Source organism: Pyxicephalus adspersus, chromosome 2 (genome assembly GCF_032062135.1).
Source record: "Pyxicephalus adspersus chromosome 2, UCB_Pads_2.0, whole genome shotgun sequence".
NCBI lineage: Eukaryota > Metazoa > Chordata > Amphibia > Anura > Pyxicephalidae > Pyxicephalus > Pyxicephalus adspersus.
The window spans coordinates 35,111,766-35,123,424 of NC_092859.1; the positions used below are offsets into that span (position 1 = coordinate 35,111,766).

An 11,659-nucleotide genomic window follows, 5' to 3' on the forward strand; every position below is an offset into this window, starting at 1 on the left:
CGGCCGGCAGGGGTCGGCAACTGTGGCTCTTGAGCCCCCTTGTTATGCCTCCCTTCCCTATTTACCGCTGCCAGCGTTAACACTTTTGCCGCCGGGGTAAGGGGACATTCCCTCTCCTCCGTATGCATTGCTAAGGAGAGACATTTCCCTTCAGGGGCGTTCCTGTTGGGGGGCAGAGCCATCAGTGCGGGACTCAAGAGAGAGTCCAGCCTAATGTGCCTTCTTGACCTCCTAAAATGGCCTAGTAGTCAAAAAAGTTTGCCGACCCCTGATATAAACCAATACAATTACTCCAATTTTTGTAATACTTTTTAAATTAACTTTAAACTATCACCAGTATCATGACAGATGCTTGCCAAGCAGTTGCTGTACTCAACAAGATTATAGTTTGGCTAAAAGAGAACTTGTCCAAAAACAACAATCAGCATTGAACACGGCCCAGTATGGCTCAGAAGTGCAACTCCTTTAGAATTTGAAAGTGACTCATGAGCTAAGGGAATATTCCAAGCAATCATTTGTATACAACAGAACTCTCGCCTATTCAGACATGTCGGCTGCCTCATATCCATTCCTGGAGTGGTTTTTCAATGCAAATGAAAAGTATTCATTAATCCCATGGAGCACTTTCTATGGCACAAGTATTCTTAAAAAAGCTGTATCAGTGCTCCCGCCATCTATCACAACCGCTTGCTTATAAACAAACCTTGCGGGTGACACCACTATAACAAAATGCAACAGAGATCTGCTTCTGCCTTCTATTAAAAAGAAAAATAAACACTTTTAGTTTTATAATAAAGAGGAAAAGGCCAAGCTTTTTACCTGCCTTAATTAGGAAGTATTTAAAGAGCTTTTAAAAGTAAGTCTGTACAATTATAGTAATTTAAATTGTACTTGTGCCTAGTAATGCAACATTTTCACTTTAAACCAATCATGGTAAATAGTGCGATTATAGGTATTACCTTTACCTATTAAACTCATTGTGAACCTGTGAATTACTGTAGCTGTGCATCGATTCTACCTTTTAGTTTCTGGTTAATAAATTTGGTCAGATAATTTTGGTAATGTTTGTTTATTGTATTTCGTTTTTTGCAGTGCAACCTTTGTTGGGATAAATATGAAGGCCATCACTGCTGATGTCCTTCTGAAAATACGACTTACCCACTGCCATGCTGACCTCAGTACCCAGCCACTGACCCTGGGCAAATCAGAACTCAGTACTCATTTATTCCAGGTTAGAAGACACTGGATGACTAAGAACGACAACTAGCAATCTATAAGTTAGCAATGGTAACCTTCAGCCTTGTATGTACAAAAGTTAACTAATAAAAGGAGGCTAGCAAACCTTGAATGAGGTCACCCCTCCATGCTGCCGATTCCCATGATTCTCTCTGTCCAGCTACATTACCATGGACATGTTAGGTCTGTGAGAATTTCATTAAATGTTAAGTAAACACCTACGATGGTTGCTATAATGTGATGGAGTTATAAAGTAGCAGTATGAATCACCCCCAAGTGAGCCAGTCCTAAGGACATTATAACTGTATTGTGAGTCTGATCAATAAAATAAAGCCCAGATCAGCCAACACCAAGATTGGGCCAACTGTGATTTAATGTAATCATGGAGGCCGGGAGGGAAAAATAAACTTTTACAGCAAATAACAAGCCCTGACTCCATCCATTACCTTCCTTCTGCAGGGGCTTATTATCCTACCACCAAGCAGTTAACAAGTCCAATAAGCACTGCTGAGCATTTAAATGTTTGCTGACTGCTAGCAACAGTGTAAAAAGATCATTATTAAAGTGTAGAAAAAAAGGGGACGATTTAGATTGCATGGTTTCCACCAATGTAACTGGAATCTACACGGTCTCTTTAAAGTCTAACTGTGATATATGCATAAAACAATGGAAGTGAGCAGACCAGATGGAGAGGGAGGGGGCTACAGGTGTCAGATGGGCTTAGAAATTTAACCCTTTCAGAACTTGAGCAGAATTTGCATTCCAGCACTGAATCAATTGCCCCATTAGTTTTATTTTTTCTCTGTATGAAATCCATCTGAATTTGAATTTTGGTGAAAAAAGTGGCTTAAGTATGTAATAAAATTCTGTAATTATATACATTTGCTGTAATATATATGTTTAGGGGATAACAGGATGAGAAAAAGTAATATTTTACTATGGGGCACACTTTGAAGCTAAAACATATTATATGATTATTATAGCTATATGGATAATATCACCCGAGAATTCCACCTCCAACTCTCACCAAAGCAATGGCCTTCAGATACATTCTGACCTTAGGGCTCAGTAGTGCCCAAAACATACAAGATAATAATTTAATCATCATATTCCCATCTATAAATTTGTTGGGCCAAGCTTGTTTACTGTGTATTAAATAGCTAGTACATGTGTGGTACCTGTGTTTGCATGGCCTTTCGGATCTGATGATTTTAAGGGTAAACCAAAGAAACAGGAATTATACATACCGGTATTTCATCTTACCAGTACTAAGATATGGTGGATGCATTAGTGTTTAGGGTTTTTTTTCACCCTGCTCTAGGATGACACTGCTCTCTTACTACAATCTATGTATAGAGAAGCAGCACTGTTATTCTGGAACAGGACTACAGAACATTTCCCTTTTTGCCCTACTCCAAAAATAAATAAATAAATAAATAAAAAAAAGAAGAGGAGGTATTCTGTAATCCACAGAGAGACATGGGAACAATGCCTTCTGGTGGGAGTGCAGCACAGACATAGAGCATGGGAAGTTATTAGCTCACTAAGTTTTTTTGTCAACAATTATTTAACAGTCCAAATGGAAGATCATTTTAGTATCTATTTAACAGTAAGTCAACGGAAGCATTCAGTTAAGCTTAGCTCACCTTCAAAGCAAGCTTAATATATAGAAGTTACCTATAGTTTCTTCTGGGCTTGGGTCAAAGTTCAACCACTCTGTGCACAGAGGATAAGCTGGTAACAAAATGTCATGGTGAACATAGAATGAGTCCTCTTCCTGGTTGTACACTGTGGGGAAAAAAAAAAGAAAATATTAATAAAATATATTGTCTTTACAAGCAATGGTCAGCTTGGCAAAACAATTTCACTGTTTCAAAGTTTTTTACCTGCTGCACCTACTTGTTTTAGGCTGACAACACTAAACCAATGCCTGGCAATTGGCAGCAGTATGTCTCCCTGCCATGTGTACCCCTGTAGTTGGGTACTGGGCTTCTTATCAAGACTTTAGACGGAATGGGCAGACCTAATGGGCAGTTAGAAGCCAACTAAAGGAGCGCACAGGGCAAGGTGACAATGCTACTGTTAACTGCAAGAAAACTTAGTATTTGTAACTTTAAGGAAGTTTTTTGGTTGTTCTTACATGTACATGTTCCCTCTTTGTTTAGGCAAATGTAACATTTCAGCCTCTTCCTTCTACCTCCTGAGTTTCCCACATCATGAATTGCAGATCTCAACAGATCCAGGAGGAGTGTGCATGGCCAGTTTAAATTTTTTTTTTTTTTTTTTTTTTTTTTTTTTTTTTTACAGAACCCTTTAACATGTTCAGATTATATAAGTGAACTGAATGCATGCAAACGTTTAATACTGTAAACTCTGGAATATATATAGACTTTGAATAATAATATTCCTATTTCACTTAAAGCTGTCTCAGTTTGGGAAAGTATACTTTGGTTCCTGTTATATATTGACATTCTTTTTAACACAAGTGGGTAATATTAAATGCATAGTACCATGTAATTTAAAGTGTACAACCAGGCATTACTCAATTTTTCCTTCATAGTGCTTTCTCCTGGCCTTTAGCAATTCCTAGTCCACTTTTTTATTTTAAGTAGGGAGAAACAACTTTTAACACTCCGTGGGAAGTCACTAGATGATGTATAATATTTTTGACGGGGCAGCTAATGATGTAGGTATGCCCCCCACCCTTCGAGAACTACATCTCCCAAGAGCCATTTACCTTCACATAACTCTTGGGGGTCAAGACAACAACATTGTTTTGCTGGGAACAAAATCAATTTATGCATGTAGAGAAAGATACAGAGGACTGGAGGATTGAAAGCAAAACTAGTTGGGATGTTATTACAGGAAAAAAAATGTATTGTCAACATGAAGTTAAATACATATGGAATTTCTGACAAAACTGGCATTTTCTATACATTTTTAAAGGGATACAACAAAAAGGAAATGTGTAGAAATTACACAGATTTATGAAACATATTTTTAGAGGTTGATTGCAGCATCCTGAAAAATTATTCTCTTGCTCACAAGATGATCCATTTCTCAGCAGCGGCTGAATTGTGCTTACCATGAATTTCAAGACTACAATGGTCTTTCTCTGCTCGACCACAGACCAGGAGGTTGTCAGTGGGTTTAATAGTAAAGTCTTCTATTTCATATTGCTCCTACAAAAAAATGAGAAGCAGCTGTAGTGCAACAGAGAACAATTCACACAAATCACAGCATTACATAAACATTCTACTGCAAAAAAAGGAAACTTTACAAAAAGAACATACTTTCCCACAAAAAAGGGAAAGTATATTAAAGCATATCAAAAACAAGAATAAATGTTTATTATATTTCAGTTTACCAGTTTTTTTTGCCTGGTAATGCATACACCTTCTTGTTTTATTGTGACAACATTCATTCACTGTACTGTAACAATGAGAGAGTGGTGTGATCACACTAAGATAGTAAAAGTGCTAAAAGTAAAATATCCTCGACCGATTCATTACATTTGTGGAGATGACCTGTAGCCCACAGAGGAATTGGCCAGGGCTGATAAGGTTTAATCTGCAGTGAGTGCACAGTAATTTTCATACTTGTGAGAACTACAGGTAATTTATGGCACTAATGGGGCAAATAAAAAAAGGCTTTAACATATTAGAATAACAGATCAAGGGAACATAGAACAAAAGTTCATTGTTAGGGAGTAGCAAGCAAAAGTGATACACATGTAAACAAGATGATCTTCATGTAAATCTAACTTCTGAAGGACAATTATGTTCCTAATGTTTTATGTATTGTTTGTAAAACAAAACTCCCTAATTACCTCTTTAATTACATACACTGCTTTAAGCTGCATACACACGTGCAATTACTATCGTTGGAAACGGCCATTTGTTCGATAATCGTTAACAAAAAAAAGTGCACAACGACACCGATGAACAAGGATTGTCCCTGGAAACGAACGACCGTCCCAGCTGATCTGTTTGGGCGACGATCGTTCACTATCTATTGTGTGTACAGTCGGTTCAGTGATCGTGGATGGTTCTGCAGTACACTTTGTCCTTTACATGTCACTTCCTGCATCGTTAAAACGATCGTATCTAGCGTGTGTACATTCGTGGATTATATTTGAACATATCGTTACAGCATGTACAGAATTGTGCACAATAAGATCATTCAAAATAATTGTTTTCTAACGACAATTATTGCATGTGTGTACCTAGCTTTACATTGCTGGACAATGGTTACTGATCCTTGTCACAATTCAAGTCTAGGAGTCCCAGACTCAATGAAGTCAATGAGCTTACTGCAGAGGCTGCCATCACATGAACCTATTGGGAAGCTCAGAGATTGTTCTCACTAATCCACACTGCTTTTTTATTTTTCAATCCAAGAATCTCTAATTTCATACAATACCAAATATATATATATATATATATATATTTTCATGACATGTGCCCCTGGAAAATGCATTATACTTTCTCCTTATACTATATTGCATTGACTTGTTCTCCACCATTGTGACTGTGAATATATTTCCAAGGAAAAAAATGCTATAAAAACTATTTTGACTATTTCTGGCCATTCAGTAACATGTCAGGACTGCAGACGAAGGGTGGCAATGTCATAAGAAGCACTAAAAAAGCATTTGGTGCCACCAAGTAAGCTACAAACTTGCAGTTCCACTTACAGGACATCAGTGGCTCAGTCACCCTAAGAAATCCCTCCAACCATTTTAATTAAATTATATAAGGCCAAAAGAACACATTTATACTTACTGTATCTTTAAGGGTGACATATGCATCATCTTCATTGCAGCTGTATACTGCAAGCCCAGCTAGACTGTCTCCAAGATTAACAACATCTGGTAAGAAATAAAATGTAATAAATGTTTATTTATATTGATATTTGATTTGGCAAGATACAACAGTAATTCTTTCAAGCCTGATTTAAATAACATCTTTCTACAGTTCTCTAGTCCCACGTGTATTGATTTTTAACCATTTTTGCTTGGAGGTAACTTAAAGTACATTTTCTCTCTTACTATTTCTCCCACTTCGGTGTTTTATGCTGGAGGAGTAACATCTGCACCCCTTAGCACAAATATTCTCTTAGACTTGTATTGCAGGGGAAATGGCTTGTTATGGAGAGCTGATTACTGAACACAATGGATCTAATTATGTTGCACTGCACAAACACAAATATACAACCCACACAACTGCCTTAAAAAGAACATAAAGCATACTAGTTTAATGTCTTTTTGTTTCCATACACAGGACCACAGGATTTGTATCCGATGGGATCTAAACCAAGAAGGAGGCAGTGAATCAGGGACTAGGATCAAGTAAGCAGCTACCATAAGAAGGCCTATTATAGTGTACCTTATGGAGAACGTGATTAAAAATATGTTTATTTTAAAATACATCTTCCCTATAGAGTTCCAGGGTTGGCATCACACAGTTCTGCAAAGTGTTTGCATTGTATTGTTCTTTGAACTGGATTTTCCATGCAGGCTTACTTTAAAAAGCTAATACCACATTGATTAAAATAGTTGCAATATTTGCTTTTTTGGTAAGTCATTGATGCCCTGGAATTACAAAAAGTAGGCTGAATAATGCTGGACATCATTTGTTCCAAAAGCAAGCAGCCAAGGACTGCAGAGCAGTGAATCTGTGGGGATCTGAGTGAGTGTTGTGGGAATAGTGGTTTTTATTATTTTAATTTTACAGGGTTTTTAATTTATAATAAAAAAAAACCAAAAAAAAAGAAGTTGAACTTTAATAATTATTTCACTGTTGAAGGGCTTTGTAGTCCACAAGCATCTTTTCACAAAAATCATGTTCCCTTTCTGAAGCTGCATCAAATTCATATTGAGAGGTCAGCTTAGAAGCTAAATGCATTTAGAGTTCCTATTTAGTTCTAAAACCTCCCTATCTAGTCTTATAAAAATAGATTTCAGCATTTTGCAGTTCTTCTCCGGTCCATGTATCATGTCCTAATCAATTCTTTCTAATCAATCCGGAACAGAATTGTCTCATCTGACCAGCTGATGTGGCAAATGTAAATTGATTAAGTCGTAATTACTGCTGCAGTGACCTCGCGCCTACAAATCTGTTGTCTTGTCTTACTTTCATTGATTCGGAAGGAGGTTCAAAGTAAATTGTCAGTTGTACAACATGAAGAATGGATTTTGCAAAACAAATACATTAAAATAAATTAAGCATGGTTTACGTATAAATCATAAAAAATTTAAATAAAAATAAGACTCATCTTTAGAACAGTTAAAGTGTAACTTTAAGCAAAGCTATATGTGTGAACTAGTCACAGTCCCCACTGCATTGTAAGCAATAGGAAAGAACTGCTGGGAAATCCAATTTGAATGGAGCAAATTTTGAATATTAATATATTGCCCTATGTAGCTCATCAAGAAAGTCAGTTGGGAGCCCAGAAATAAAAAATAAAAAAAGCAGGAAACAACCAAATTTTACTAGGACCTGTAAGTGTACATGGGAGGAGCAAATCATCAGTGCATATATGTCTATCGTCCTCAGGACACAACTTTTCCATCTTCTAGAAATATTTACCAATGAAAAACCCAAATATGAGGCAGGTCTTTATGCATTCCTAATGCACCATGTAAGACCCTATACAAAGTATTGGAGAAGGTCTTGTCCCTAAACCAGCTGATTCATATGGAGATGTAGATTAAACGTACTTGATTAAATAATCTGTACTAATGTAAATATATGTACAAAGCCAGGAAATCCTAAAGTAGAACCTAAAGGCATAAAAAGAAGAAGCCGCCATCAGAATTGTGTTTTAAAGCAAGTCCTGCCATTCTTTCTAATAGTACTTCCACTGCCATCACAGCTCGATAGAAATTTTTACATAAATGTGAAAATTGCATGTAAATTGACTTCACATTTTTAGGCCTCCTTTTACTTGGCTTGAACTATATATTCTTAAAACTCTGCCAATGAAATATAGGTAAGATGTCACTGTACCCAGGCAAAAGAACTTGCAACAGTCTATATACACAGGTACTCGAAGACGTGTTACCAAAAGCAATGGCATGGGTCTATTTATAGGCCGGTAACTCATAAGGTAATAAAGCCCTGTTTCCTGCTCATTAAAGTACAATGTACCATGTCTATGGAAATGTATCTATTTATAACCTAAACACGCATTAGAACACCTTTAAAAACACCTAAAAGCCAACTAAAATACTTAGAATAGTTTAACAATGAAAAGTCACCACCTTCAATGCTGCCATTGCTGTAATTTAGTAGAAACATACTTATTTAGTACCAGCAAACAGAACACCTCTGCCATACTGCCAGCACTCTTACAATGACACCCAGTGAAGGTTTTTGGTCTGTGATGCACCCCCATCGTTTGTAAACCCCTTCCCATTTTGGCCAAGGCTATTGACAGAATACAATATAATATAGAATTCTGTGTTTGGCCAAGAAGTACAACTGAATCACTAAGCGAGAGCATCCTGGCTTTGTCAGGGGATTGTGAGGACAGCAGAGCTAAACCGCAAAAAAACTGGGGATATTTTGACTAACGCAGAGCAAAGGGCAAATTAAAGGAGACAAGGTTTTTATTATAAAACTATTCTTAAAGTTTATAATGACAAGGAATCTGATATTCCCTCAAATATTTCCTGGTGGGAATCATATACTCTAAAACAAGCCCCCTGAACTCTCTAGCTGTTTTTAACATGAAGTTAATTGATCCAATATCGAACAATTTAACAAAGTCCTTTACCAGTTTTTCCTTCCTCGTCATAATTGTCCAAGTCATATTCTGCAAGCTCATCCTCTTTTAGATTGGATATGTTTTCCTCCTGATCCTCATTTGGTTGGGGGGACTCTTCCTCTTCTTCTGGTTTCTCCACTTGCTCCATCCCATCTTCTGCTTCCTCATCAGCTTCATCTTCATTGTCCTCAAGTTCTTCTCTACAAAAAATAAATAAATATGCATCAGGACTTTTGTGCATTACAAGATATTGTATGTCACCCATATTGTATTTACATATGTATATAACTGATAATCTGTTACAAGTTTGGTCTTCATTTTATTCAGCAAAAGAATTCTGATCAAATGTTTTTGTATCCTGGCAGCCAACTGTAGTGAGAAGCGGTCAGTCTACAACAGTCAAACATGCCTCCAGCACAGGTTTACTTTAATGGATAACCATCTCATCTTATTTCGAGTTACTTACTCCAACTGTTCTTTAGCTTCAGTTATAAGTTTATTCAGCTCCTCTTTGGTCAGTTGAACCTACAGAAAAACAGTGGAGGAAGTTACAATGACATCATAGACATCAACCGTACCAAACACAGTCACACATTACCATTAAAAATTTAAGCTCATACAGATTGCTAAATCTACATCTTTTGTAGAAATAATATCTGCCAACTCTGCCAGTAAGGCACTTCTTGTTACAGGGTGACAACAATCTGTTCTTGATTACCATTAGTGGTCCTGTTTTGTCACCCTGGCCCACAAACTTCCAATGAAAACATCAACACGTGGCTGTTTCAACACCTATTACATAGATGAGCCATCCACTGCTGATATATATATATATCTATATAATGATAAAACAGTTTGTAGTATATGTACTTTATACTGTACTATATTAGTACTTTTTTACTAAACGTAATCTGATGTGAATCTGAATGTAGGAGATTTTTCAGCAGCCCTTTAACACAAAGATCAGCAGTACATCCTCTATGGCAAGCCCTATACACATACAACTGTTGGTGGAAGCAATTGTTTGTTGTTGATGAAACTAATGATCACTGTTGATACAGCACTGATTTGCTGGATGAAGAAATAGAAAAGAAGGGGAGGCTGGAGTGGAGATGTGCCAACCCACTGTGTCCTCCCCAATACAAAATCACAATGGCTAGTGATACAGCAAGGCTGATGACAAAATGAGATCAGGGGACAACTTTATTAATTCCAAGACAATCCCTAATGTTAATCTCCGGTGACATTTAGACAGAGCTTTACTGGCCCCCTTCATTTAATGGATTTTAAATGTTTCAGGAGGCTTAGCATCTTATTATGTGTGCATTATCAAGCATAGTCCACATGCAAAAACAAAAATGCAATCCTCCAGACTGACACCTACCCATCAAAGTGGATCATATTTACATTTGTCAAACTCCTCCCAACAGGCAGTCCACTGCTGAGAAGTACTGAAAGTGCTGTAACGTTTTAGGGAAGCTATGCACAGCACCTTTATAGCCAATTCCACCAGTAAAACATGTTAGCATTTTGCAGAGGGAAAGAAAGGAACTGAGGAATGCAAACTATAGGCAGATCAAACTTAACCGTTGATAGATATAAGAAACAACACTGCAGCTATCTGGAATATGTGTATGTATATACACAGAGACTTTAAGATAACTTAATAACTATCCCTCGGTATTACAAAGATCCATGAGATCCAGAACTTCAACAGAGACACTGTCGCAACAAATCCCAGCTGGAGAATAGAAATGAGCCATTTATTAAGATCCCACCTTTTCGGGCTCCTCTTTAGCGATCCCTCGCTGTACCCAGGACACACAGGTGATCTGACAGCTCATGGTGTACAGCAAGCAGCGATCACACCTTTCTACACAGCAATGGCAGCTCTGTGTGGGCACACGTGGGTTCCCGTGTGATGCTGCTTCCGGTCACATGACCAGAGAGGGCGGGCGCTGCGCTGCTAGGTTGCGAAAGAGCTGTGTGAGGTGCTGCAGTCTAGTCAGAGAGGCCCAGCCTGTTCTGTGATGGCAAGCTGGCACCTAACAACTCCAATGCAGGGCTGCAGTCAGTTATCATGTTTAGCTTGCCATGGGGCACATGTGAATTTGGTTGCAGTGACTAATAAAAGAAACACCATTTGTATATTAGAAAAGTGTGACTGCATTGGGAAATTCAGAATGGTGTTGGTTACATTTATATATACAGGTAGTCCTCGGGTTACATATGAGATAGGGACTGTAGGTTTGTTCTTAAGTTGAATTTGTATGTAAGTCAGAACAAGTACAATATTTTAATAAATTCAATGGGACAGATGTTTGTCTCATCAAATTATTAGGCAGCGTGGTGTAAGTTACTGTATAAAATCCTTTGTCTTGGTCATAAAGGACTTACAAGAGGCAGCAGAAAAAGCTCACCCCTCTAAGATCACCCATAACCTCAGCTGTGTTTAGCAAAAGATTTCTTCTGCAAACTGCAAACTATATAAATAAAATATCTATCTCTACCCATGCCACCATAGCCAATTTCTAATGCTGAAAGATCCTAACATCCAGCCCACCTCTGGGTGTGTTGGATTTCTTCCCACCTGCTGACCTCAGTGGTTCCTTCCATTGGTCTGACAGTGACCTATGGGAAAATGGAAGAAACC

The 11,659-nt window shown here is 37.7% G+C and overlaps 1 protein-coding gene across 1 annotated transcript in view; it reads right to left on the reverse strand.

Moving 5' to 3' along the window:
• PWP1 (PWP1 homolog, endonuclein) overlaps window positions 1-10,941 on the reverse strand; it is a 34,273-nt gene extending 23,332 nt beyond the window's left edge. Inside the window, exons 1-6 of the mRNA XM_072400386.1 lie at window positions 10,785-10,941; window positions 9,473-9,531; window positions 9,016-9,206; window positions 6,021-6,106; window positions 4,322-4,418; window positions 2,914-3,024 (exon numbers count right to left, since the gene is read on the reverse strand). Coding sequence (XP_072256487.1) covers window positions 2,914-3,024; window positions 4,322-4,418; window positions 6,021-6,106; window positions 9,016-9,206; window positions 9,473-9,531; window positions 10,785-10,850 — 610 coding nt within the window. The 5' untranslated portion in view covers window positions 10,851-10,941. The remainder of the gene's footprint in view (window positions 1-2,913; window positions 3,025-4,321; window positions 4,419-6,020; window positions 6,107-9,015; window positions 9,207-9,472; window positions 9,532-10,784) is intronic.
• Window positions 10,942-11,659: the final 718 nt, after the last annotated feature.